The sequence below is a fragment of the Mytilus galloprovincialis genome, chromosome 4, assembly GCF_965363235.1.
Source record: "Mytilus galloprovincialis chromosome 4, xbMytGall1.hap1.1, whole genome shotgun sequence".
In the NCBI taxonomy this organism is placed as follows: Eukaryota; Metazoa; Mollusca; class Bivalvia; order Mytilida; family Mytilidae; genus Mytilus; species Mytilus galloprovincialis.
Window position 1 is genome coordinate 13,590,770 of NC_134841.1, and position 27,780 is coordinate 13,618,549.

The 27,780-nt window shown below is 31.7% G+C and overlaps 1 protein-coding gene and 1 long non-coding RNA gene across 2 annotated transcripts; both read left to right on the top strand.

The window, feature by feature from the left end:
- Window positions 1-280: 280 nt before the first annotated feature.
- Window positions 281-5,885, top strand: LOC143070498 (uncharacterized). The gene is made up of 3 exons (XR_012976551.1): window positions 281-354; window positions 2,565-2,627; window positions 4,627-5,885. It is a non-coding gene; the product is annotated as an uncharacterized LOC143070498 (long non-coding RNA).
- A 4,782-nt stretch (window positions 5,886-10,667) lies between these two features.
- On the top strand, window positions 10,668-27,696 carry LOC143070977 (transient receptor potential cation channel subfamily M member 5-like). The gene is made up of 12 exons (XM_076245074.1): window positions 10,668-10,898; window positions 11,504-11,727; window positions 13,207-13,376; window positions 15,231-15,411; window positions 18,297-18,465; window positions 20,039-20,156; window positions 21,514-21,610; window positions 24,634-24,699; window positions 25,797-25,912; window positions 26,205-26,321; window positions 27,073-27,132; window positions 27,679-27,696. The coding sequence occupies exons 1-12, from the start codon at window positions 10,870-10,872 to the stop codon at window positions 27,694-27,696; spliced, it is 1,365 nt and encodes a 454-aa protein (XP_076101189.1). The 5' UTR covers window positions 10,668-10,869.
- The last annotated feature ends 84 nt before the right edge of the window (window positions 27,697-27,780 follow it).

Sequence of the window (27,780 nt, forward strand, 5' to 3'; positions counted from 1 at the left end):
TAGTTATGTAAGATATTTTCTTAAATGTATAATTCGTTTTCGATCAAATGCAGCAGATCTGATTATTAAAAATAAATATATTATTATTACCAAAAAAATACAGTTTAAAATGTGGATTCATCTACCTCACAAAATATAAATTGGACACTTCACCACTCTTGTAAAGATTTTTTTTTAAATCTGAATTATTTTTTTATATTCTTTTCTGCAATTTTGTTATTATTCCAGCTATCGATTCAAGGAGGTGCAAAACAATTCTGACAGATTGTGGAAGTACTGGAGATTATAGCACAAGATTTCCTGTGCCTTTCAATGTTTTTTTGCATGTCTTCAATTGCATATATAAGTGTTATAGTAGGTATATTACATAAAACATAACAGAGTAAAGGAGTATTTCTTAGATAAAAAAATTAGGGGACGGAAATTGTTGTAACCGACAAATTACTTGATCAATAATAGGACAAAATGTTAGCATGAATGAACAAATTCAAATAGTGCTTTAGGTTTTGCTATAATCAAATTTTAGCAAACTGACAAACCCATACACTCTACGATGCAATTTGAGGCTCTAGTAAGTAGATTTTTTATGAACATGTCTATCATATATTTTTTCCGAATAATCATGGTTGTGTAGCTTTTTTGCAGAGAATTATTCAATCAAAAATGCAGAAGTTGATGAATTGTTAGATGTCGATATTATACTTTTCGCAACGAGTTAAGCACCACCCAACTTATTTTTTTTTAAAGATAAAAGAAAATTAATATCTAAACTGCACGCACTGGGTAACTTTTGGATGCACGTAAACGTTATTTGATTGCTTAATTTGTTTGTTTTTCCGTTGACTGTTTTTGACTAAATACAAACTAGTCTTTAGCACGTGGATGTCTACAAACTCGGTATCCAATAAAGCACTCAACAATACCTTTACGACACAGTAGGACAAGATTACAGTGGTCTAGAAACCGCCAATGATGGATACTAATCAATTAGAGAAAAATTCAAATGTCCGATGGAACTCATTTCGTACTCACGGCAGAGCACGTGTTGGGAAAAGACGAACACCTGAATAACATACTGTTAAAAGGTTTCGCAGGGGTGGTGTAACAGAACAGGGATGACTCTATGACTCTAATATTGGTACAACAAGGAAGATGCGGTATTATTGTCAGTGAGACAACACTCTACAATAGACCATATGACACAGAAATTAACAGCTAAAAGTCACCATACGGTCTTCAACATTGAGCAAAGCACAGACCGCATAGTCAGTTGAATGTTATTAATTATCAGATTGTGATACCGGGAAAACATCCTAAACACCTTAGTATCGCTTCGTAATGAAAATTATTCAAGACATCAGCTCTTACAAATTGTTAACGACCACCTGACGTCGGAGTCAACCGACACTTTGCGTTGGCCGACAAGGACACCTGATATGAACGCCATTGAACATGAATGTGACTTTATTTTCCGTAAATTTAACCAAAACAGCAAACATGTGCAAACGTTCTAGAATTGATGGTTCCTATGGTACAAGAATTGTAGATATGGTCACAATAAGTACGCCGACTGTTGTAAGGAAGGAGTAGAATGGCTTGTTTTGAATAACAATATGAAACGCAGAAGCAAAAAACAGCATAGACATTAATTACCTTAATTAACAGTTAGTTATACTTGAGTGTTTTATGAAAAGTTGAATATTATATCGTTATTTGAAATCATTGATATTGATAAACAAAAATTATTTGTTGCGTTTAATGTAAACCTTAAAGCTCCTGTTACAAAATATAAAGCACAAAAATCCTATTATTGTTTTGTTCATATTACACACGGTTTACATTTTATTCAACCAATGTCATCTCGATTGACTCTGTTTCTATATATTCTGACTCTAGCAAGCCTATTTTCGCCTACATTATTCGGATTTGATGTTATAAAGACGCCTATGAATACATGTATAATTCCCGCGGTACTATGATAGACTCTACTTGTCCCACCGTTTATGGATTACAGCTCACAAAGAAATAAAAATGATTTCCCTTCCTCTGTACAGAGAGTCTCGATCAAATTATTTTCGGTGTAATCAAATAGAAATATCATGTTTTGGAGGGGTAATTGTGAAGAAAACCATTGTAACTAAATAGCGGCTCGAGGAATAACAGTGTCCCTTGACTGATATGTTTCTCAAATACCTCTCCATAACATAATATATCTGAATAGCACATTAAAAAAAAAATCCGGATATTACGCATAATTGATTTACCTTAAATGACCCTTAAATTTTCTATGGATTGTTTTGCAGACAAAACGCTCGTCGTATATACATTGCAGCCGTTAAATCTTGATATATTTAATCCGGCCATGATTTGATCAGTTTGAATTTCTTCTATTTTATGCCAATCAGATGTTTTTCATATATTGAATTTTCCCAGTTGAATCATATCGCGTCATATTTCATATTTTCATAGACTGATTATTCATTAGAATTCAAATTCAAAGGAAGGAATATTTTAATGATAAAACAGCATACAAGATCTGATAAATTATTTTTTTCTTATTTCAGAAAGAAAAGGAACAAATTCTGAAAGGCAAAATAAAACCAAAAAAGAGGAGAATAATCGATATAGTATGTTCATATTTTGAATATGTCCATTCTTACCCCAGGTTAAGATTACATTAGCCGTAATTTACACAACTTTTTAGAATTGTGGGTCCTAAATGCTCTTCAGATTTGAAGTTGATTGGCCTAATAACTATTTTGCACTTAGCGTCACTTTTGAGTATTTGTAGACGAAACGCTTGTCCCTGAGGGTATTAAATTAAAAGCCTGGTACCTTTTATAACTATTAACATCACTGGGTCGATGTCACTGTTGGTGGACGGTTTGTCCCCGAGGGTATTACCAGCCAAGTAGTCAGTACTTCGGTGTTGACATAAAGATCAGTTATATGGTCGTTTTTATAAATTTACAAAAGTATGAATTTTTCGAAATACTATGGATTACTTTTTCTTATCCCAGGTGCATATTCCTTAGCCGTATTTGGCAATACTTTTTAGAATTAAGGGTCGTCAATGCTCTTCAACTTTGTACTTAATTGGTTTTCTGACATGTTTGATCTGACCGTAACTGATGAGTCATATGTAGACGAAACGCGCGTCTGGCGTATTAAATTATAAGCCTGGTACCATTGATAACTAATTATATTGATTTTAATTTAAGGACAGATTTTTGTTGTGTGTGTGTGTGTGCGTGTGTGTGTGTGTGATTACATGTATGTGTTGATTTTCTATGTTAAAAATTGAGAATATCTATTTATCATACCATCCTGTTGTTTCGCTACTTTTAAGATGTGCAGTGCTAATGCTACCCCTTTAAGGTATCACTCCATGTATTGTATTGAACATGACTTGTGTTTGTCTGCATATACAGAGTATTATCTCTTTTTCGATTGGACTATGAGCTACGACGGAACTGAACCATTTTGAAGTTTGAATAACTCTCTGCTCATGGAAAAGGCTTACCTAATTTACACTTGTAGATATTGTCAACATTGAATTGTCGAGGTTGTATAACTTCATTATGAAATGCTATTATTTATGGTGATACTTATACCACAGTAATTCAACCGTATGCAACAAATGCTCATCAATTGCTTGCTTCCAGTTCCTTTTCAATGTTAAAGTTTCCCGTAACTTGTTGTTAAAAATGTTTTATTCTGTTTCTAATGTTTACGACATATGACTTTGAAAAGTTGCAATTTAACATGGATTTTTTGCTCTTGTGAAAGTTAACTTGTGTTACCCCTCAATTTCTGGTAACTTTTACTTTCATTTTATATATGATATAGGTTGTTCATTGCTATTTGACTTTAGAAACTTTTTAAATTTGTTTTCGCTTCTCTCAGGTGTTGATGGTTTGTATAGTCTGTTACACCTTTAAATACTTTCAAGTATTTCTTAAATGTTTTACAGATGATTGCTTTTCGAACATGAACTTAAATTTTTCACACAACTTTGGAATGTTGGACTGAAAATCATTGTAGATTTTGTCCTATGCATGCATTCAAGTCTATTTGTAGTTCATTTAATCGATACGATAACATGTATAAACAAGGTATCGTTACAGAAATACACTTTCTCCAAAAATATATCAAAAACGATACAGGAAGATTTGAAACAGAAGTAATCTTGCTCTGTACATATGTTGATGGTTCAAGTAGCTTAAATATGAGTTAAATCATTGAGACACAGTAGTATTCTGTTATCAATTTGAAATAATTATATACATTTGAACCAAATGACATTCTTTTCTTCAATGCGCACAAATATATCACAATATTTTTTAAGCGGTTAACGTTTGAAATTTAAGGCATTTGCTTGCCATCCTTTGTAGAGAAACTTTAGGTATAAACTTTTACATCAAGTATATTTTGTCAAGTCCGCTGTAATATGTTCGATACCCTGCATTAAGCTATAATAAAGTATTAGCCGTTGGTTTGAATATTCTTTTTAAAAGAAGCATTTAAACCAAGGTTGGATTGTGACATGTAAATCAGTTTTTTTACTTTTTCAAACAAAAGTCTGTTATGTTCTATGTATGTTAATTAGAAGCGTTCTCTTTTCAGAAAAATGTATCGAAGCATTTTCTCTGGAACCTGAAACTCTTATAAAGCTGCAATCGAAATACGCCAACAGTCGTCTCTACAGCGAAATGACAAAACACTAGATATATTTACATTGCTGCTGCAGTATTTTTTTTCAATGATGTATCTGTGTGTAGCAAACCACATTTAAGTGTTAATATCTTGAATTCGTTACCATGTTTAAACAGTATTGTAGTGGCATATAGACACAAAATCATAATAAGCTGTATAACTTCACTTTTCATATAACATCAAATGTAGTTGCATGTAAAATTACGTTTACAATAATGACTGTGCTTCGTAAGCCTATACGGCTGACTTAGAACTTAACTTTGCATAACGTTTGTATATTATGTAATGTCTGTTCATGTTGCACTGTACTATATTATTTATTCATTTATTGAGAAAAAGCACACGCGTCCTTTTATGTCGTATTGTTACATCAGTCTCAGGTTAGGTTGAATGTTGATGCAAGCTAAAACGTTTAAATCTGCTGTATTTGTTTGCATCTGTCAAAATAAGAAACCGTATGTTCAGTGGTTGTCTTTGTTGATGTTGTTTGTAAGTGTTTCTAGTTTTTCGTGTTTTATATAGATTAGACCGTTGGTTGACTTGACAAATGGTTTTACACTAATAATTTTGGAGCCCTTGATATTTTGCTGTTTGGTGTGAGTCAAGGCTACGTGTTGAAGATCCAACTTTGACCTATAATGGTTTACTTTTACAAATTGAGACTTGGATGGAGAGTTGTCACATTGGCATTTCTACCACTTCTTTCAATAGATATGAGAAGAAATATCTATTTACACATACAAAATGTATTTTAATTATATATATGTATTCCAAAGAAATCAGTTTAATGAACAGAAGGGACCACTGTTGTCACAGGAAATCGATTAGTAAAGTGTCATGTTTTTATTCGATATTCAGATCTACCTAGTTGAACTGGAGTATTTGAGTACTCACTGGAATCACTAATTCGTATATCTATTGTGAATGTTCAACTATGACATTTAATTTTCTCGGCTAGTGCTAATGCATTATACTAATAGAGTGAATTCAGTTTGACATTCATCAATAGTAAATGGCTTGTAGTATTTCTTTCCCATGTAGAACAGACAATACTAATAAAAATAATTCTGTATAATATTAGTTTGAAAATGTGAGGTAGACAACGAAGTATTACAATATCACAAATATTGATTCTGTGTCAAATTTTTGAAACCCGGACACAAAAATTCCCTTTTTTTTTTTTTTTTTAATTTTCCAAATTCTGGTATAAACATTTACAACTTTCGCACGGCCTCTATATATTCAAGTTTATAGATTTATTAAGATAACATTGACCTTAGTTTGTAAATTCAGTAAATGAAACGTAATTTAAATTATAATCAATAATTTCTAGTTATAATAGCAAAGAACGAGTATCTGTTATTTTCACAAAACAGTCCATGTAGGTTTACAAAATAATTTAGTTCCTCGCATCCATGATTATATTTTTATTCTCCTTTTTCATTCAGTTTAATTAAATGAATATTGTAAAGTAAACCAGGCAGCATTTAAGGCACAAGAAAATAAAACGAGTGGTGCATAGTTATAAAATAAGTCCATGTTTTAAGCCAATCGTTTTCATCATTTGATATCTACATTTCTTATATTACGTATAAACATTTTAAGTTGCTTACACATTTTTATTAAACTAAATAGCAAATAGATGAGCGATTGAAATATATTTAGGTCTTTTCCACAAGACCAATTGTTTTTTTTTCTGATTACTATTTTTTCTTTCTTCCGCCAATTTTTTTTTCCTTCGCTGCTTTTTTGTTTTACAAGATGTCGCTTAGATATTTGGAATATGATATCGAACAGTTTATACGCTTTTGAAACTGACCCTGTTTAACCGAATACTTTGCGGTATAAGAGTTATCTCCCCGAACACTGTTTTTCTTGTTATCTCTGAGGCTTCGCAACCGTATAAGAAACCGACAAATTTATTTTTCCAAATTGCTTTTTTATCCTCAGGATGTTCTGTTTAATTTTGACCGAAGCTGTTTAGAGATTCCTTATGAGAGTTATTTCCCCTTGTATAACCTCTAGTTTTTGGTGGGGTCCGTGTTGTTTATTCTTCAGTTTTCTATGTTGCGTCATGTGTACCATTGTTTGTCTGACTGTCGTTTTTATTTTTAGCCATGGCGTTGTCAGTTGTTTTTAGATTTATATGTTTTACTGTCCCTTTAGTATCTTTCGTCCCTCTTGTATTTGATATAAGTGAAATGTACTTTCAACTGGAAAAATACTTTATAGTTTAACATGTTTTACATTGTATTATCTATGTTTTAAAGAGTTTCTTAGTCTGTATTAAAAACAAAAGAGCACTCAAAATAATCTTACATGGCAGGAACATTCAAATCTCATAATTATATTGATAATGACATTTCAGTTACCTGTATACAAACAATCTTGCTGATGATAATAAAGACTAATTTCTTTAAAAAGAGGGACGACAGATAGCAGAGGGACAGTCAAACGTATGAATCGAAAATAAACTGACAACGCCATGGCTAAAAATAAAAAAGACAACCAGACAAACAATAGCAACATGACAGAACATAGAAAACTAAAGAATTAGCAACACGAACCCCACCAAAAACTAACGGTGATCTCAGGTGGTCCGGAATGGTAAGCAGATATTGCTCTACATGTGGCAACCGTCGTGTTGCTCATGTTATAATAAATCCGGTTAATAATCTTATTCGGTAGGTCTCATTCATGAAAGAGAAGAGGGTTGTAGTCGCGACATAAGGAACATATTCAATATTATATGTGAAACAGTTATTCCATAACGGTCAACCAACTCGTGATGGCGTCCATAAAATATACGAAGGGATGATTTAAACTTCACCATTTGGAACTCTTGGTTTGAAAGCTTCCTTGTGAGTAGCAACCCTCTTTTACGAAAATCATGATAGAAAATTCAAACACGGGAATATATCGTATCAATTAGGAGATATATATCCCGAATGCAGATGTTTCTACTTGGAAATGGAAAGTTCACAATTGAAAAGCTGAAATCATCTCTTTTGTCGTAAAGTTTTGTTTGTAACCGACCCTCATTGTCAATTACTAGATGTAAGTCAAGATAAAAGGCCGACTTAACTGTATCTTTAGTATCCTTTATCTCTAGTTCTGTTCTATTGGATAGATGCGTTCAACATAGTCACCAAATTTTAAATTATTCAGTGAGAACATCATCTATATAGCGGAAGGTAAAGGTAAAGGATATTGCTAACTTCTTAACCTTCTTTCTTTAATATTATTACAGATAATCATGATAGTGATAATTGGATCAAGTTATAGATACTTTTTGTTTTAACCGATATTCTCTCTACACTGTACTAAATATGCGCGATTTTGGAAAATCAAAAAGAAAATTATTATAATTTCTTAAAATGTCTTGAGTATCATCTTTCCTAGTTTATAAATTAATATCGGTTCGCGGTATATCAGAAAAACAGATAAGAAATAAACCAAACAGCAACATCATATTTAGTTTAAGTCTTTAACTCCCGGCATTTCGAGATCCAACAAATAAAAACAGACTGCCGCCGTAATTAATAGTACTGAAATTAGCGTTAAAAAACCAAGGATCAATCAATCTTAAAGTGTTCGTTAAAGAAAATAAATGCTATTAGATATCTAAGGTCCTAAACGCGTTGAAATATAAAAAAGGAATGTTATGAAATAGACTTATCGGTATTGATTTATTTCGAATGCATGTCAACACAACTTAATACGTCATATTATTAATCATTCCTTATATCAGTACAATATTTTAGTCATACAAATATACTTTTTTTTTGCTCACTTAACCTATAAAAAAATCTAAAAAATTCGATCGGAAGATCATATCTTACAGTGGTGCCTATTACGACTTAAAATAACAGATGGTTACTTATAAAGATTAAAAATAAAAAAGCATTCCGCAGTTCGCACACACCACAGGAAAAGGTGGAGTGTGTCAGTTTCAAAGACAGTATGACTACCGTTTCTTTCTTCTTTGTTCTGATTATCTAAAACTCAAATGACGGTTTTTAACAATCATATGGCCTCTATGTAAGTCAAGAGATTTTTCGGTGATTTTCAACCTATTCAAAATCGTCGTATTATCCTCCATAAGTGTGTTGTCTTACTGAAAATATATACTCATAATACTTTTTCACACCACATTCTTTAAAAAAAAAAAGAAAACCTTCTTTTGAAAGGGTGTTAATCTCATATGGAACGGGGACCCAATTATTTGCCCCATTGGAACGCATTGAAAATCATAGTAAATACATAGGGTCTTATTCAATAAATAATTTTGATAGCCACCTTGGGACTTCTGGTTCATGTTACGCATTCATTTTGAAGTGTCTAAGTACAATCTCAGTGCCTCATGACCGGCATTCCGTTGCAAAATTTTGTTTTAATTGACAACAGGGTCAGTCTGACTACTTCCGGGGAAGAATAAAGGCTAGAATTTAGGCAATTTACTCTATGTACCGACGCCAGATTACATTTAAATCAATCAAAATTTTTACAGAAATTCAAACTAGAAAGCCTACCCTTTCAAATAAATCTACATTCAGTTACAGAACTAGTGAAATAATAACACTACACAATTTATAACAAAAGTTATATATTTTTTTTAAGAACTACATTCGTGGGTACCAGACTGGTTGCCCTAACTGGGATACTATTCCATATATCCTTTATATGTATATAGTGTTTGAATAAAATTAATTGGAAGGTTTGACATGAAAAAATTCTTTTTGTGTCGTATGCATGTTTTATTTAAAACTTTCACAGTCAACACAATTATATTGACCGCGGTAATGGCAGGTATCATCCAAGAAAAAAAAAGCGAAAAACATACTGTACACAGAGTTTCAGTATATGAAAACAAAGTAACAGGAAGACGTCAATAGTAATCTTATATGAATAATTTTGATCTAAGGGTGTTTGTTTATGAGTTCAGTCGTACCAAAAGTATCATAAAACTACTGATTTATTATTCAGTCGTTCTATACAAATACTAATTGTAATGTTTCTGCATTACTTTGAACTTGTAACGATTTATTACACGACTTCCCTTTCTAATTGTTTTATACAGGTAATGTGGCATTATAAAAACGACTAAAAGCAAGGTGCTCTTTTGTTTCATATTAATTGAAATTGATACAGATGAATCCAGCTTTATTTATAAGACCTCTGATGAGTAAAATGTCAAATAAACTTCAAATTGGTAATCTCATTACTTTATTGTCTTAAAATTATTTTGTTCCTTAGTTTTATGAATGATACTTTGTTGCCACCAACAACGTTTTTACATGTATATTTCCCGTAACGACAAAACACAAAATGTGTAGGTATCAACCACCTGTATCTGTGTACCAAATGTAGCGTAATGGACAGGTATTCCAGTGTATATTCATATTCACATCTAGTTGTTTGCTTTATATGATATTTATTTTATTGATGTTAACCAAACATCACTTTAAAGGAAAATATTACTATTCTTAATAGTAATAATCATTTGCGTTGACAGAGGATAAAATATTACCAAAAATTTTGAAACGTGGCCCCTGTAAATGTAGGCTGCACATGAACAGACATAAGATCATGCATAAATGAATCGTCTATAGATAATGTTTATGTTCCGTGAATGACATTTTGAGTTCGACAAACAATTGATCGGAAAAAGTATCTTTTTAAAGATAGAAATTTCCAACAGACCACAGTTTTTCAAATAATGTCCAAAAAATATGGGTTGAGTAATTGGTCTTTGTGCTATTTTTGAGTTTATATACATACTTAGTGCAGGTTAGATTGTATTATATTTTTTAACTAGTGTTGACGGGTGCTTGATCATCGATAATATATAAACTTGAAATCATTTTTTTAAATGCAGTTTTTTAATTATATTGTTGTTAGTTTTAAAGGTAAACACTTCTGCCTGTTAAATATTTTTCAGAAAAGGTTAAAATTGGTTGGTATAAATTTGCACAGTCTTCAAATACCTTTGCGCATACATATACACCGACTACCTTATCGTGTTCATGGAATTTCAGCGCATGATAACAACGTTGATTTATAGTATACTTTTATAATATCTACCTGTTATACAATCGGCTTTGAATTTCTGTTTGCGAGTACCAATACCAGTAATACAGATGCACTAAGGCAATGACAAACAAACTTTTGCCAACCACAAGGTAAGTGCAACATATTTTGTGTTTGCCACACAACTACACAGAAAAAAGTATCCAAAGAAGATATCCTAAAACAAACAAATTTTAAAAAATAGTCAAGATTATAGTTCAAATATCTTACTCTCATAACAGAAGTTGTTAAAAGAAAATTAAAAGATATTCGGTTGTAATTTAGTACGTTAGATGTGTTTCATGTCTACTTTAGACTTATCAGTGGTGCTCGAATCAAAGTAAATGGAATTCAAATCATATAAGAAGTTGAAAAGTATTACATATACAAATTACGTCAAAACTATGCCTTGGGTCGACAGACTATATTTTTGATCGTTATAATAATTTACAGTTTTGTTTTGGTATATTGTATATGATAACGAAAGCCAAAATTGTGATTTGTCACATACTTTGAACTTGAGCGTCTCTGAAGAGACATTAATGATAGAAATGCACATATAGACAGTAAAAAGTGTTTCATCAATGGTAATTTAATTTGATTATTAAATTGTTTTGCCAATTGAATTTATTGCGATGGTTCTTACCAACAGTTGTCACATTAACAAAACTACTTTCTACAGACTGTAAGCTGAAATCGTGTTGCTATTTATATTAAGGTATAAAGAAATACAGGTTACACAATCCAAAATACGCAAAGACGATTTAAGTGAGATTTACAGTACTCTGAGACGATCAGTATACGTAGCCGCGAAAGGACGCGACAATAGCTTACCAGGTCTGGTGTTGGCAGTAATTGGTGACTCAGAGAGTTATGTTCCCAAACCATGGAATACAACAGCCTTTACATCTGGACTATTGCAGTCTATTCAAGGAGTCAAAAGTAAGGCAACTAACTACTAAAACCTCATGAGAAAATTAATTTGAGATCTCATATTGTTATTTTCATTTCGATTATCTTAACATCCGTCCATTGTGAATATGTTTTATTTTATTTATTTATTGGTGTAGGGTAACAAAAGTTTCCCAGCGAAAGCAGTCTATCGAGAATGAAATGACAAGAACTTTTGAAATAAAATGCAAGATCGACGGATATAATTTTACAACTTTATACACCACCGGGAAGCACGTCATGCACAAATCAACATTGGTTTACTTTTTTTGTTATTTTGATGGAGAGTTGTCTCATTGGCACTCACACCACATCTATTGAAATGAATGTTATTGAATATACAATGGTTACAAGATTGTATATAATTTCAAACTATTCGGATAGATCGTTATGAAGTTATCACATAACATTAGAACATTCTCTGCAAGTAAAATGTTTATAACAATTTTAGCAATCTTCATTCTAATTATATGTTTTGATCTGCTGCCACTGTTAATGTATTGACAGTCCTTCGGTAAGGAATCTGTTTGCATTAAGACAAGTAAACACGTTGTAGCTAGACGGAGTGAACACTATGTCCAAACGACTTTTAATTGTAATATATATATACTGTAAACCAAGTTATTTTCGCGTATACTTTATTTCGCGTTTTACCATTTCTTGACCACTTCGCGGCTACTAGTATTTAATTTCGCGATTTTCTAATTTACTTGATGAAGTTTAAAAAGGAAAAATCTAATTTTAACATATTCGCGACGATTAATATTCGCGTTAGTTTTCTACTCGCGAAATTAAATAGCTCGCGAAAATAAGTTGGTTTACAGTATATTAAAAGAGAAAAAGCGCGGTAAATGCAAGTCAGAGAAGTGATACTACAGCAATGTATCCAAGCGATGTAATTGTTGTTTCAATGTGCTAATGTATTCAAATGAACACAGGGCCGTAAAGGCCAAAACGTATGGAACTTGTACTTTTTTTTTTTTTTTTTTTATCATTAATCGTTTATCAAAATGTAAAACCAAAGTATTCTAAGAATACATTAACTATACGTTTAATAGTCAGTTGATTTGATTTTGATTTTTGGTGTTTTTATCACCGCATTAAGGCTATTTCGTGGCGGCCAGTTTTTACTGGCGGAGGAAGACGGAGTGTCCTGATGAAACCCCCTTCCTTCGATAGGAAACTGTCATTCCTCGTCAATTCAGATTAGAGTTGAGTACACCTGCAAGACCGGTGTTCGAACTCACAACCTCAGTGTTGACTGGCAAGTGATTACAGTAGTTAATACTTAGACCACTCGGCCACCGAGGCCCTTATTTAGTCAGTTGATGTTGTGACATTATAACGCGGTGCAAGCAAACTTTACTTGAGACATCAAATCAACAATTAATTGATGCTGTCGGAGCTTTACAATACAGTTATCTCCTAAATTGATAAATAAATAAATTGATGTCTTTAAATGATTTTCAGAGAGTTGGGTAATTTATCGTGGTAATAAAGATGGTGTTAGCGCACTGATACATAATGCATTCAGGGAAACTGCAGACACCAACTTGGCAACTACACAACAAAATGCATTAAATGCAAAGATAAAAGGAAACACATTAATTGCAATACGACCATGGACAAAAATGGATCAGGTATATATAAGATAAAAGTCTAATGATTTTACATATCAAATGCACACACTGCCGATTATTGCTCCCGTATGAGATCAGACAGCGATAAGACACGAAAAGTTAAAAAAGTCGGATTACTATCCTCAATTATCTGGAATGTCCTATCATTGTCTGAACGCAGTCGTTTAAGTTCGTAACAGATTCCTACAGGTCGGGAATGGTCCTGTTAGTCCGGCGAAGCACCCCGACAGTTAGCTATAGGTGCGTCCCGTAACATTTGAGAAAACTCAGCCGATTTTGTCGAGTCGGATTACAACCGTGATTATGTCGTGACAGATTCTGCTGTATCGGATCAAAATCCTAACAATGTTCTGTGTTTTCTGGACGGTGTCCTGTGGAATTGGAATGATCTGGAGAAATTTTTTATCGCTGTTTTTTCTGCCGATTGAGTCCAGATTGCAGTCAGATCTTGTCGATTGGGAACCTTCTTTGCCGAAACCGTTCCGGAACAGTCCCGTTATTAATACGAAATTCGTCAATGATACCTACGTCAGAGTCCCGACAATTACAGAAAGCAATACGACTTAGACCAGACAAAGCCGGTTGCAATGCGATGGAGCGGACCATGATAGGATTACGTTCCGACAGTACCTGATTATACCGAATATGTCGACAGTTTTCTAACGGATAACTTCCGTCAGCGTCGGTTCACTGTCTGGTCACTGTCTGAACTCTGTCGGATTACATTCGGTAGAATCGGGACGCAGTCGTGACAGACTCGGTCGAATTTTACCATGCGAAAGATACAAATCGAATTAGAATCGGATTGAGAACGGGATTATCGGGACAAATTCGCTTGGAAACGGTTGAATATCGACGCTTCCTAAACAATATCTGATTGTTGTCGTGATTAAAACATTTTTTTTACAAATTTTAATTTAAAGTTTGAATTTTTATCCACGATTTACAGGATCTTGATCAGACTTTTGACAAATTTTAATCGGGAATGGTCCTGTCAAGGACGGCAGTAAAAATCGTGAATGTGTGACCCCAGCTTAAGCCCTCCACGATTGATTTATTTTTAATCATTAAGACGTTGTGACAACGATAATGACATTCCCTCTAAAGCACGAAACAACACATTTGTATGTTGAGTATAATTAACGACCAATAGATTAATGGCTGATGAATATTACAAAGCAGAACATAATATTTCTGTTAGTTTCAAAATGATTAGTAGATGCACATGTATCTCAGAACATAGAAATTCAGCGAGACAGCAACAAGAAGTTGAAAGTGATAAAAATAGTTGTTTGTAATTTATCATATCAAGACAGACGCATGACAGTAAGAATTATGCATAACAAAAACAAAATGAAATATCCATATAAAAACCATTACTAATTTCAATGCGCATTGTTTGGTAAATCATGACGAAAGTCATCAGTTCTTATTCCGAGCAATGAACTTTCTATTTCGAAATTTCTTCATCATCTGCATACATGTACTAAATTGAATGTTCTTCCCATTGTCATTTGTTATATCCCTAAGCAATTCAAGTTATTATCATACCTATAAAGGTGACAGTCAGGGTTAAACAATCTTTCTTTTAATGAATTCAATACTATTCTCGGTCTGTATCGTGTGTATTTATTACAAATGATTGCAGACTTCTCATAACCACTTAATGCACTTGTGTGTCATTCGAAATTTGACTTTTTTAGTTTTGATCAATATGCAAAACCGCGGATGTTGAAAAATTAATATCATCTAAAAACATTCTATCCCTAGAACACACTGGTTGAAATGTATACATTCTTTTATATTTTAAGCTTCAGTGCAAATAATCATTTAAAACTGTTTTTACTATGATAGGAAGGAAATAACAAAGTCAAGGAACCTGATTTGATTCTCTCTATCAGACCAGTCTTCAAAGATGTTCAGAAAGAAAGGAAATACAGATGGTTCAACCGGTACTTGTCCCATTTTTTGAAAACACTTTCAGAAGAGTATACCCCATTATTATCAAAGGAGAAAGGACAAGAGGGAGAACTAGGTATTATATATTTATTATAATTTCTATATAACAACATCAGCAATTCCCTTGTAACTAACAATTAATTAAAAAAAAAAACAACACATATTCGATCACATTTTATTACATCCTCCAGTTTTGGTTATTAACAACCTTGAGTGGCTATACAGCCTTAACACGGTAAAGAAAATCGGTAACTATAAATCCCATTATTGTGTTATTTTGCTATGATAGATTTTTGTATTATTGCCATTCGCTTTTTACTTAAGTGTTTTGTCTATAATACCTTTTCGTTTTTCTTTGTTGATATGTTTCAAGTGAAAGGTTTAGCCTGCCATTACCACAAGTTCAATCCATCATTTCTATATAGGAAAATATCTGTGCCAAGTCAGAAATTCGTTTGATGTGTTTGATCTTTTTCATTTTGTTATTGGCCTATGGACTTTCCATTTAGAGTTTTCCTCCGAGAACCGTATTATTGTTACTTTACTTCTTTCTGCTACATGTACTGGATAGCTTGATTGAAGACATTATGCATTTCTTACATAATTTTAAGGAAAATGTTGATGTATGGATGGTTTGATTATCTTTATATTATTAATTGCTTTAAATTGCAACGGTTACCATTTTAAAGTAAGAGTACAAAAAGATAAAAAAAAAAAAAATCTACATATAAATGAGTTTCAAATTGCAATAATAACATTAACGGTTCCAATTCTTTTGAAACATATGTGAAGTTTGACAATAAAAGTCTTTTGATTGATGGTCAAGGCCAAGATATTTCAAAATAATGTTAACAACGAAGAGTTAATAAATCAAAATTGACAAAATAGTAAATTAAAATCTGGAGAGGAATCATATAGACTAAGTACTGTATGAGAAGGTGATATATTCTGTATTTAAGATAATCTAAAATTTGGTATCAGCCAACGTTAATGCGGAATATCCTTACTTAAATTACAGTAAATAAACTGACGTTATATCATCTATTCATTTGATAAGTCATATTATATGTTATTCAGTTCTCAGACAGGCTATATAATGTGACTATATCCTTCTAAAACCTGAATTACACATATATTACAGATTACCCCTGTTCTATTTTGTTTTTGTGTTTGAGTACCAAGTATTTGCTAAACATTCACCATGCGGTCTACATATTTTTAGCATACATGTAGCAATTTGAAATTTGCTGTAAAAATAATTCTATCGTGTACGCAACAAAAGTGTAGAAAAACTTTGAGACATTAACTAAGTATTTGATGTGTAAATTGCGTGATTTTAAATTAAAAACGTATTATTATTGACGGATACACGTCAGTATTTTCTCTTTGGACGCCTATGACTTTCTTTCTGTGTTCTGGACTATTTCACATAGTAAAAAAGGGACGAAAGATACCACAGGGACAGTCACACTCATAAATCTAAAACAAACTGACAACGCCCTGGCTAAAAATGAAAAAGAAAAACAGACAAACAACTGTACACATGACACAACATAGAAAACTAAAGAATAAACAACACGAAACCCATCGTTTTGATGAAGTTGTTGGGTTCTAATTGGGGTAAAACAAAAACGTCGTATATACAACAAATGGAAGTTTTTAACGACCTTGACTGGTTATACAACCCTTGCACGGTCGGTCGTATATACCTCAGCAGTATCCATAATATATATACTGACATCTCTGTGTTGTTATTCAATCACAAGATTCGACACATTTGTAATCCGTATATATACTGTATTGTGTATAATTTCTTTTATTAAACTGACAATTTCAATTTAGATAGGATTCGTAGTTCATAAAAGTTTCCCAATGACTTCTGCATTATAAAGCCGTTTATATGCTATTGCGATATTATTTCCTGATTTGTTTAATAAAATTGTTTAAAATATTTTTTTTAAAATAAGCCAACCATGTAAGATATAAACTTCACTCTGGGTATGATATAAAGAACAGAAATAAAAAAGCTGTTACTTTCCTTTTCTGCATTTTACTTTTGCTGTACCAGTACTGATTTAATATTGATATAATGGATTGCTATCCTTTGTTTTTCTATTATCGCTTTCTTGGATGTGAAACAAATAATTCACTTCTTATTCAATCAATATAATAGTAAAGTCTTAGTTAATTGATTACTTATTATAGGCCCTCATCAAAATTTTTAAACGAAAAATGTAGCTAAACTTTGTCAGGTTTTAAATCAAAATAAAGAAATAAATTTCAATATAAAGAAATTTTATCTTTTCATCTTGATCAAGGATTAAATGAACAGATCATTTAAAACTGAATAGGTGAAATAAAACAGTTGTAAATTTGCCAATTCGGGTAATTATAACTCAGGTTTTGACAACTTGTCAATAACATGTTTTTTTTCGAGAGGTGTAATTGAAGTGAAAATTTAATCTAGATCAACACAAAACTTAATACCCAATAATTATCTATGTACTGAGACCTCTTTCGATCTAACTATACACTTATTATGAAGAAATTTTATGTCAAAATGTTGTTTTTGTTTAAATAATCTTAAACATAAAATACGCAAGTGTTTCAAAGAAAAATGTCCTTGATAAAAATTCGAATGCATTTTCAAAATCTATAAATATAATATGGTATGTGATATTTATCTTTGAAGTATTATATGTCTAATATATATGTGTCCAATTCACCCCAATACCATTTAACAGAGATAATGCATGTTTTGTCAGATTTTGTATTTTACCAATTCCCTTTTTATATATGTTGAACATGAAATAGTTTCACATTAATTACAAAGGTTTTTAAAGTTATTATCGGTATAAAATAAAGCTATAAATCAACACTGCACAGTATAATTTTGTTTGTTTGATTTGAAATGTATTTTTAATTAAGCAAAGTTTTATTTCATGTTTCAACAACTGTCAGCCTTGATTAACATGAGAGTTCCAGTTTTGATGATTGCGGTTGAAGGCGATATAAGTACTATCCACCAGATTAAATCAGCTCTAAGACGAAATGTTCCAGTTTTATTGACGAAAGGTTCTGGAAAGGCAGTAGACGTCATTGTCGATTACTTGGAAGAGTCAAGACCCCTGTTAGTTTCTGTTTTATTAGCTTAACTTTTTGTTAACAAGTAAACATATGCTATACAGAGCTTACTATACATATGATACAATCACTGCTAGTTGTTACGCAAATGCTTTCCGGGCCATCTGTGGAAAAATTATTTACCAACAACTAACTTATGGTGGAAAAGCTGTAAATTACATGTAACCGTTATGATATAACTGTTTCCGGTTCACATATGACTACGAATATGTTCTATTTGTATCATATCAGAACCCTGACTTATTTTCTAGGAATGGAACTTACAGAATTAAACTTATCACCCGTTGTATACTTGAAAGAGCAATACGATGAGTGTCACATTTGAAAGAACCTTGGATCCACCCGGATTGTTATTGGGTTCGTGCAGCTCAGTCTTTGGTGTTCTCCATTTCGTTTTGAGTGCTTTTGTTTGCTTTTTGTCATTCTTCATTTTTGCAATGTTTGCACATTTTTGTAATTTTGTTTTCGACTGATCAGTACTTTTTAAAGAAAGCTGAAGTCGATGGGGAAAGAGGAAATCTAAACGCATTGTAACATTTTAACGTTGCGTCGTTTGTTTTCTCTTATTTTTGAGTGTAAATTCACATTGCGATAAGACGTGTCACGGTACTTGTCTATCCCAACTTCATGTATTTGGTTTTGATGTTATATTTGTTATTCTCGAAGGATTTTGTCTGATGCTTGGTCCGTTTCTGTGTGTGTTACCTTGTAGTGTTTTGTCGTTGTTCTTCTCTTATAATTAATGTGTTTCCCTCAGTTTTAGTTTGTTACCCCGATTTTGTTTTTTCTCCATGGATTTATGAGTTTGAACAGCGGTATACTACTGTTGCCTTTAGTAAGCAATGAAAATAGAGTTCAAAATATTTGTGAAATCACTGATCACTTCATTTCCGAACATGCTGGTGGCTTTTATTCCATAGATTTGAAATATTAAATAAACAAATTGATGACATATAATTTCAATAATCTATAAACCACTATACAACTGCTTGAGACGGCCAAAAAAAAAAATACAAATGGTCGGTTATAGTGAATTTTTGTTGTTGCACTATGCTTATAGTAAATTTCAAGAACAATAAACATTGACAGGGTAAACAATTTCAGCTTCACATGTATAACCTGTCAAGATAGTAGTAAGTGTCCTACCATAGGGTAATACCAAAGAGAATATAAATTATATAGTCGATTCAGATAAGGATGATTGTCAAAAGACCAACAGACAAAATTCCACAAAACCTGATAAGAAAACTGTAGATTTGAACACTTATCTATGCAAAACCTTAGTAACTCAATTTATTGTATATCTTCCATTTCGGTTTCACCTATGACAACCTTCAGGTGACTCTTGTGTGTAAGATCAGTTGATATATACATCTGTTGAAGAGTCGCAAACGATGATGAAATATAAATAAGGTCTTTGATTACGTAACTTGTAATATTCTTTCAGTATTTCGTAACATTTGAAACCAAAAGATTTCTGGCCTTGTTAGTTATTTTCGTTAATAACCTTTCATTGTTCTCTTTGTTTATTAACAAATAATATTCTACCCTTTTTATAGTGAGAAAGAAAAAGTACTGAAAGAAAACGCTCCTCTGCTATTAGGTATTTATATGCGTTCCGAGGAGTACACAAAGTTAAAAAGAAGACTGAAAATCATACAGAAACACAGTCACATTGTAAGTTTAAACAAGTAGTTTGTTTATAGATAAGAAGATGTGGTATGAGTGCCAATGAGACAACTCCCCTTAAAGGTCGCACTTTGTAAAAATAAACTGTTTGTCTTTTGTCGCGGTTGTGTTTTAACTAAAACTGTAACCCTGTCTTTTTGTTGTTTTGATAACTTAACATGCTTTTGACTTTGCAAAGCTTAAACTTAAATTGATCTTTATAATTAATTAAATTTAAGAGATAAATCCTTCAGAATTGAATTTTCGAAATAATGTATGCCTTTCTCTATCTAAATTAGTTTTTGAGTTTTTGAATGTGTGTGTGTTTATGTATGAATGTTCTTCCTTTCTTCCTTTCTTTCAGCAGCTAGTTTACAATAAATCCACTTGATTGATTAAAAAAAGGAAGACCAGATACATATGTATTGACAATATGATAATTGTCTTTTAAATGAATATAGGAAGATGTGGTGTGAGTGCCAATGAGACAACTCTCCATACAAATAACAATTTAAAACATATATTTTTTTCCATTTAACATTTTTAACCTTCTTCATGTTCTTTAAGTAGATATTTTTAAAATGAATAGTTGACACTCTAAAAGCTTCATAGCCGTACAACTATATTCATTTTCGACGAAACGTTTATGTGTTGTATAAAAATATTCCAAAACAAAATATTATACATGTGTTAAACCCCTTTTAGACGTTTCCGAGTAAAAATCTTCATGTATGTGTTTTCATTAGTACTATTCTCTGTTAATCATAATCAATATTAACATCCATCTTTGAGTTTTTGGGAGTGTTTTTTGTCTTTAATGAGTTTTGAAAAGGAAAACGCCATTAATATTTTTTTAGTTTTAATGCGCCAGACAATTTCTCAAAGCTGTTGGTATCTTATATCTAAACTAAAGTCTTCACTTTTCTATGTTGTGTTTTGTATACTGTTGTTTGTCTTTTTGGTCTTCTTCGGCTCTAGCATGGCTTTGTCAGTTTTTGGTTAGCATATAAGATTGAATGTCATTTTGGTATTTTGACCCTCAAGTTTATGTACATGCAAAACTTGATCATTAAGTTTATGTGAAAGGTTACATTTGTCAACAAAACTTTGAATCCAATCGTATCATTGATGAAAAAATAAGACAATTAGCTTTACAGTATAATTTCCAACAGAAAACGTCCCAACTATGTGCACAAGATAAATTAATTTTCAAATGTAATAGTAATACATCAATTGATTATGGTACTAAATATGATGATATACATATAAGGAGATGTAATAGTATTGCAAATTAGCCTCAAAAGTTCAAGTGAAGTGGATGTAACAATGCACTGAAATTTATGGTGGAAATTCTGTTTATTTGTAGATTACAATTTTTGATTTAAATAACAACAAAAATTACAAGCTTGAAGATTTTGTAGTGAAAGCTATAATCAAAGGATGGTCATTAAAGGAGATAAGAAGTAAGTCTGTGTTATTTGTATTTTAATTGTTTTTTAATTTCTGTCACTATATTATCGTAGTTTTACAAAGAAAATATTTTCAATGTACATAGGTATTACCGACTGAAAGACTACTTACAAACTGTTATCAATTATTAAAACTTAAAATAATCAATAGTTGTAACCTTTCTATTCAACCAAATATCTATGGATAAAAATATCGTATATTCAATTGTAAACACAATATATCGACCCCATCCAATAATTTATCTAGTTAAATAAGTGAACCATTTGATTATTAGAGGGAATCCGAAGTTCTTTATACCGCAATTAGATATCTGTTGTTTAAATACACTCAATACAAAATCGGATAAGGGTACTGTCGCACGAAAAATGGGACACCACTCTATCGCTACGAGATGCATAAAAAATTAAAGTATGATTTGTTTTTGTTCAATAAATAATAAATGTGAAATAATGAAATAATAATTAGCAGCCAAAATGATTCCATTTTGTCAAACTAAGCTTAATAATATTATAATGACTTATTCACTTGCAAGTGAATAAGTCGACCTCATTAAATCCGTATTCATGTGAACTTCAATTTAACCCCTTAACTAGAGATGGACAACGCATGCTTTGTACGTGTACTATTTATTTAAAGGAAAGGAATGTCAACATTGAAAGTGAAACAAAGGTAAATCATTTGATGACTGATTCGATCCACTAAAAATCTTTCTTCTACATGTAAAAACGACGAGAAACATATATTTTTAATCTATAAAATGAAATTAAACAGACCTATAAAATTCAAATGCACGTGTTGGCTTAATCTATTTATATCTAATTATCAGTATATTTATGTTTGCATCGCTTATATGGTCAACTCGATATTTAATTAGATGGAGTCTAGACTAAAATACACACGAAACGAAACTAAATATTATTGACCCTATGCTCTGTAAACTGTTTATTTCACACTTTGGATAGTATCGACCAACACTGATTTATCTTTTTTCACTCTCTTATTAATTCCATCCATAATTTTCATACCAAAACCCTGACAGTTTCATCGCCTTTATTTTCTGTATTTCGCTCTAAATAGTAGGAAATACTACTGTATAGGAAGAAAACGTGTTACGTCTAAGTCTACCTAAGGTACTTGAAAATTTAACAAAACAATTGTGGTTGTGAATTATTGATTAAGATAAACTTTACGATCAATAAATTAACCAAATAGAGGCTATAATTGATAATCTTGCAAATGCGCATTTTAAATACGTAGAAAATAGAGTGTTTTCTTTCTTCTATCAAGGATACTTATAAGTTTCATAACGAGTGAGAATTAGATATCGATTGATATCAACTCGAGTTATTTAATTTCAATAATAATAAACGAGCCTATGGCGAGTTTATTATTATTGAATTAAATAACGAGAGTTGATATCAAGCGATATCTAATTCTCACAAGTTGTTAAACCTATTTCTCTTATGGCAAAAAGTTGTATGTGCGTGGCCTATTTGTTGCGAGTTGTGTTGCTACGGCCGTTTTTCTTTGCAACGCGTACTGATCTTTCTCTTATGGTTGGGGCCTGTTATCTAATTTGTAACAAGTGTATTGACACGTTATTTCTACAATAATTAACAAATAACTAACTTGTTGCGCCTTAAAAACTTCTTTTTATCAAATTTTATTACATTCTGAAGCGGCACAGAAGCCAGAAAACGCTCGGTGTTTATGTTTGACATCGGAAGCATACCTATGACGTCACGTAGTGTAGGGACCAAAGAAGATAACATCTTTTCGCGGAATTTTCTTTAATGAAGATTTTACACTGAAATTGTGATTGAAATTTAAGGTGGTACCCAACACTTTCACTAAAATTAATTTGGCTCGTTTAATTTTCATAAACAAAAATATAAAAATTTAAAATTTTTTGAACCAACCGTTTTGTCAGAAAAATTACACTGGTTATATAGCAATTTGACAACCACCAATTTTGATCATTGAGAAGCTTAATATTCCTTTTACAACACAACGTAATTAAAACGTTTAGCTGACTTTACAGAGTTATCTCCCTGTAGTGTTAGGTACCACCTTAATTATGAACTTGTTTTGCATTAGAATAGAGATAACTGTATTGTATTTGAAGCTTTGCGGACGTCCATCGGTAGTTTTACTGTCGCATACAGAGGGAAATTGGAAGATGTGTCAGTTATAATGCCCTTTGCTCCGTTACATAACCGTACACGGGTTCCTTTCTTTATTTCTTCGTCCATGATAAGATTTATATTAGATAATGCAGACGATAAAGCAGACGAAAATCGCGAAAACCGGAAGTAAACAATCAGTTGTCAAGAAAAAAAGTAGTCCCGGCATGACTTTTTCCAGTGAATAATGACCTGATCAACGGCCAATGAAAATATTGGAAATTTACGAGATAAGCCAATCAAATTAACGTAATTTTGATATCACTTTTTCACTTCACACTCCGTACGGTGTGAAACGAAAAATATCTATTCACGTGGGAGTTAGATAACAGGCCCCAACCAGAAGAGAAATTCTATTCCCACTACATACATGTATATTCAAGTACCGTACATGTAAATAGTTTACGATCGTGTATCTATTAGTCGTTACAAGAGATTATATATATTTTTAATTTCATTGTGCGAACCAAACAAAAGTGCTAGTAAATCATGTTTATATAAAACAATCTGAAAATGGTCTCCCTCAGAAAATCTAATAATTATGATAATAAGCGTATACTAGCATATGAAAGAAAAAGTAGGAATCTGATTTGCGCTATATTAATTACTAATAAAAACATATCACTTGTGTTATTCACTTATAAAAGTCCTGTAGCATGTAAAACAGTACATTGACAGACATACATTTATAAAACTTAATGCATATATATTACTGCATAGTATAATGATTTGATTTATTGGTACATATAACACGGCTCTTTAATATAAGGACTTGATTTTACCTGATTTGTCAAAAATGGACTATATATTTTTAATGATTTCTTTCATTTCAGATTCATCTGCAAATTTAAATGACAAAAAGAAAATTTCAGTTGTAATGAACAACGTTGAAATAGAACGTATGTCAATTTCTTAATTGGACTATTCTTTACACAAATAATTTTATCAAATTATCTTTTGCATCATTTAATTTTTCATTAGGTTTTGTACTATAGAATAGTTATCAAAGGTATCAGGATTATAATTTAACTACTATGGAAAATAGATTCCAGTTCAACTGATAATCAATCATTTACACCACATAATGAGCTATACTATCTTGATGTGTCAGTATATGTTTGACCCTTGTGTCTTGAAATATAAGTACTTCTAAACGCTATTACAGTATTATTCCGTAATAAGCAAGTGACAATGTCATGAATGTGTTATCAATAACGACGTCACAAAAGGAAGCAGTGATTTAAAACCTTCACGCCTTTATATATATATATGTGTCAATAGTTAAGTTATTAGAAAACTTAAAACATGTTATTGCTCGATGAATGCATGTCTCCGGAATAAACACGAAATTCTAGAGGCAACATGTATTTACAAGTGTATGAAGAGGCACGAGTTGAAATTGAATTGTTAATAAAATTGCTATTGGAAATGGGGAATAGGTCAAAGTGACGACAACCCAACTATAGGGCAGACAACAGCCGAAGGCCACCAATGGGTCTTCATTTTAGCGAGAACCTTCCGCACCCGGATGCGTTCTTCAGCTGGCCCTTAAAAAAATATGTATACTAGTTCAGTGATAATGGACGTCATAATTAACTCCGAATTACACACAAGAAACTAAAATTGAAAATCATACGAGACTAATAAAGGCCAGAAGCTCCTGACTTGGGAAAGGCGAAAAATTTTGGCGGGGTTACACATGTTTTTAGAGATCTCAACCTTCCCCTATACCTCTAACCAATGTAGAAAAAAACAAACGCACAATTATACGCACAGTAAAACTCAGTATAAGAGTAGTCCGAGTCCGATGTCAGAATATGAAACAAAAGAAAATAAACAAAATGACAATAATACATAAATAGCAACAGACTACTATCAGTTACTGGCATGGTAGCTCAACACCTCAATTAAAATTGAAAGATTATGTCTTAACAATAGAAAAAGCCTTATGTCATGATTACCTCATATGATTGGAACACGCTCTATTTTCTTACAGGTGCAGCTGGTTGTCTTATGGAACACTTTCATGTAGCCCCTGGCTCATTGTCACTTTATTTCTACATTGCATACCAGTACATACTAGAAAGCTGTGAAATAGAAAACAAAGAAAAGGTAAATATAATATATATATATATGTTATTACTCAACTACTCTTATGAAATAATTAGTTGTAAATGCATTTTTGCAAGGGAACAAAACACATATTTGTGATAATAATGAAGATAATATAACAAAAAGAACTGATAATGTGATTCTTTATATGTGCTTTTTGTTATCAATATAACAACTTCCGCGAAATATATTTACACATCTGGAAAAACATTTGATTGCATATCAACACGCAAGTAAAGGGTAGGAATGGATTAAAAAAAGTCTATGTTTGATTTTTTTTGGGTTAAAATAGGAATTAGAGTTATTCTTGTTGGAGGCAATCATTGCCAATAGAGTAGATTATGTATCCACACTTATTCAACATGGGGTAACGTTTGATCGGAATTATATGTGCCGACTGTTTGACGAGGTAAGTGCAATACACTGTTTTAATTATATTGTTTTTTATTATTTATATAGTAAACAATTTATTAACAGGAATATTTGCGTTTGATTTCTGACAATATATTATAGTATATTTAAATGAACAATACAATACATTTTAGACTGATTTGTTGTACATTTACATTCGAATGAGGAACTCTTCTTCAAACTTTTGCCACCATCTGACTAGACAGTGCATATGTTTTTAAAGATAGGCAGAAGAACTCAAATGATATTTGGCCACAAATTGATAATGCTATAGTATATAAAAATGAAATACGATGAAAGAAAAAAAATGATATCAGTTAGTATTGTTTTTATAGATTTTTGATTGTCCACATTGTTTTAGTAGAGAAATCAACACTCCAATGTAATTGTTCCACAAGCAATGTTCAAATGACACATATTAACTGATCTATTCTGCATTTAATCTTCATGATCATTTTTATCATTATATTTAGAAATTCATGTTTAAAGAGGGCAGAACGATAGTTCTCAACACAAGAGAAAACACACTTTTGATATTTAAGACTGATGGAATTTTGTATCTGATGAGTAAAAATAATCGAAATTAGTTTCTCCCATATGAAATGCAGTCCTTCATGAATCGAAAAAGCGTAATCTTAATTGACAGCATTTGAACTGATGTAACTAATGCTTTAAATAACCGACGTCAAATAATAAGCAATTAATGTTAAAATCATAACAATTTGTGCTGTTCTTTTATGTAATTTCAGACTTTAAAATGTGACGGATGTGATGCAAAAGACTGCAGGAGGATTCATGCTATACATTTCGTACGATATCGATTTATGGACCACATATCAGATTTATTTATATTTATTCATTTCATTATGATATGTGCATTTTAATGTCAGTGTCGTGTAGTACTTCTTTGAAAAATATACCCTACAATTTGCAAAGATGTTGAAAAAAGTCACCAAATGTATAGCCTTTTTAATGAGAACCTTTTTAATGAGAACCATGAGAACCAAAATCACAAATCTGCAAGAATACCTAATTTTGATTCTGTTTATTAACGCTTAAATATGATCGAATGATTGAATTGGCTATGAGTTCAGTGGCAAATAGTGCATGCATATACAGGACGAAAACAAATTAATAATAATAATAATAATAGCTGGGAAACCAAATAGTATGCGAAATGCATTTTTAAGTATCAAGGCACAATGATAAACAATATTAAATAGAGTAAATTTCTCAAATAATCTTTAGGTTAAATAAATCATGAGTGGCTGGCATATACACATAGAAGATAAAGTAATTAGGTTCGAAGTATGAACTGCAATTGTTAGTTGTAAAAATATTGATTTTCTTTTTAGCGAGTGTCTACAAAATGACACAGACATTAACACCATGAGCAAAGCCTATACCACATAGTCAGCTATAAAAGGCCCCGATAAGACAATGTAAAACAATTTAAA

Excerpts from the sequence above, each read along its gene's own strand:
- LOC143070977 (XM_076245074.1), top strand. The coding sequence starts at position 10,870 with ATGACAAACAAACTTTTGCCAACCACAAG. Across the intron at positions 11,728-13,206 it reads GTCTATTCAAGGAGTCAAAA|AGAGTTGGGTAATTTATCGT; the intron begins GTAAGGCAACTA and ends AATGATTTTCAG. Across the intron at positions 21,611-24,633 it reads GTCATTAAAGGAGATAAGAA|ATTCATCTGCAAATTTAAAT; the intron begins GTAAGTCTGTGT and ends CTTTCATTTCAG.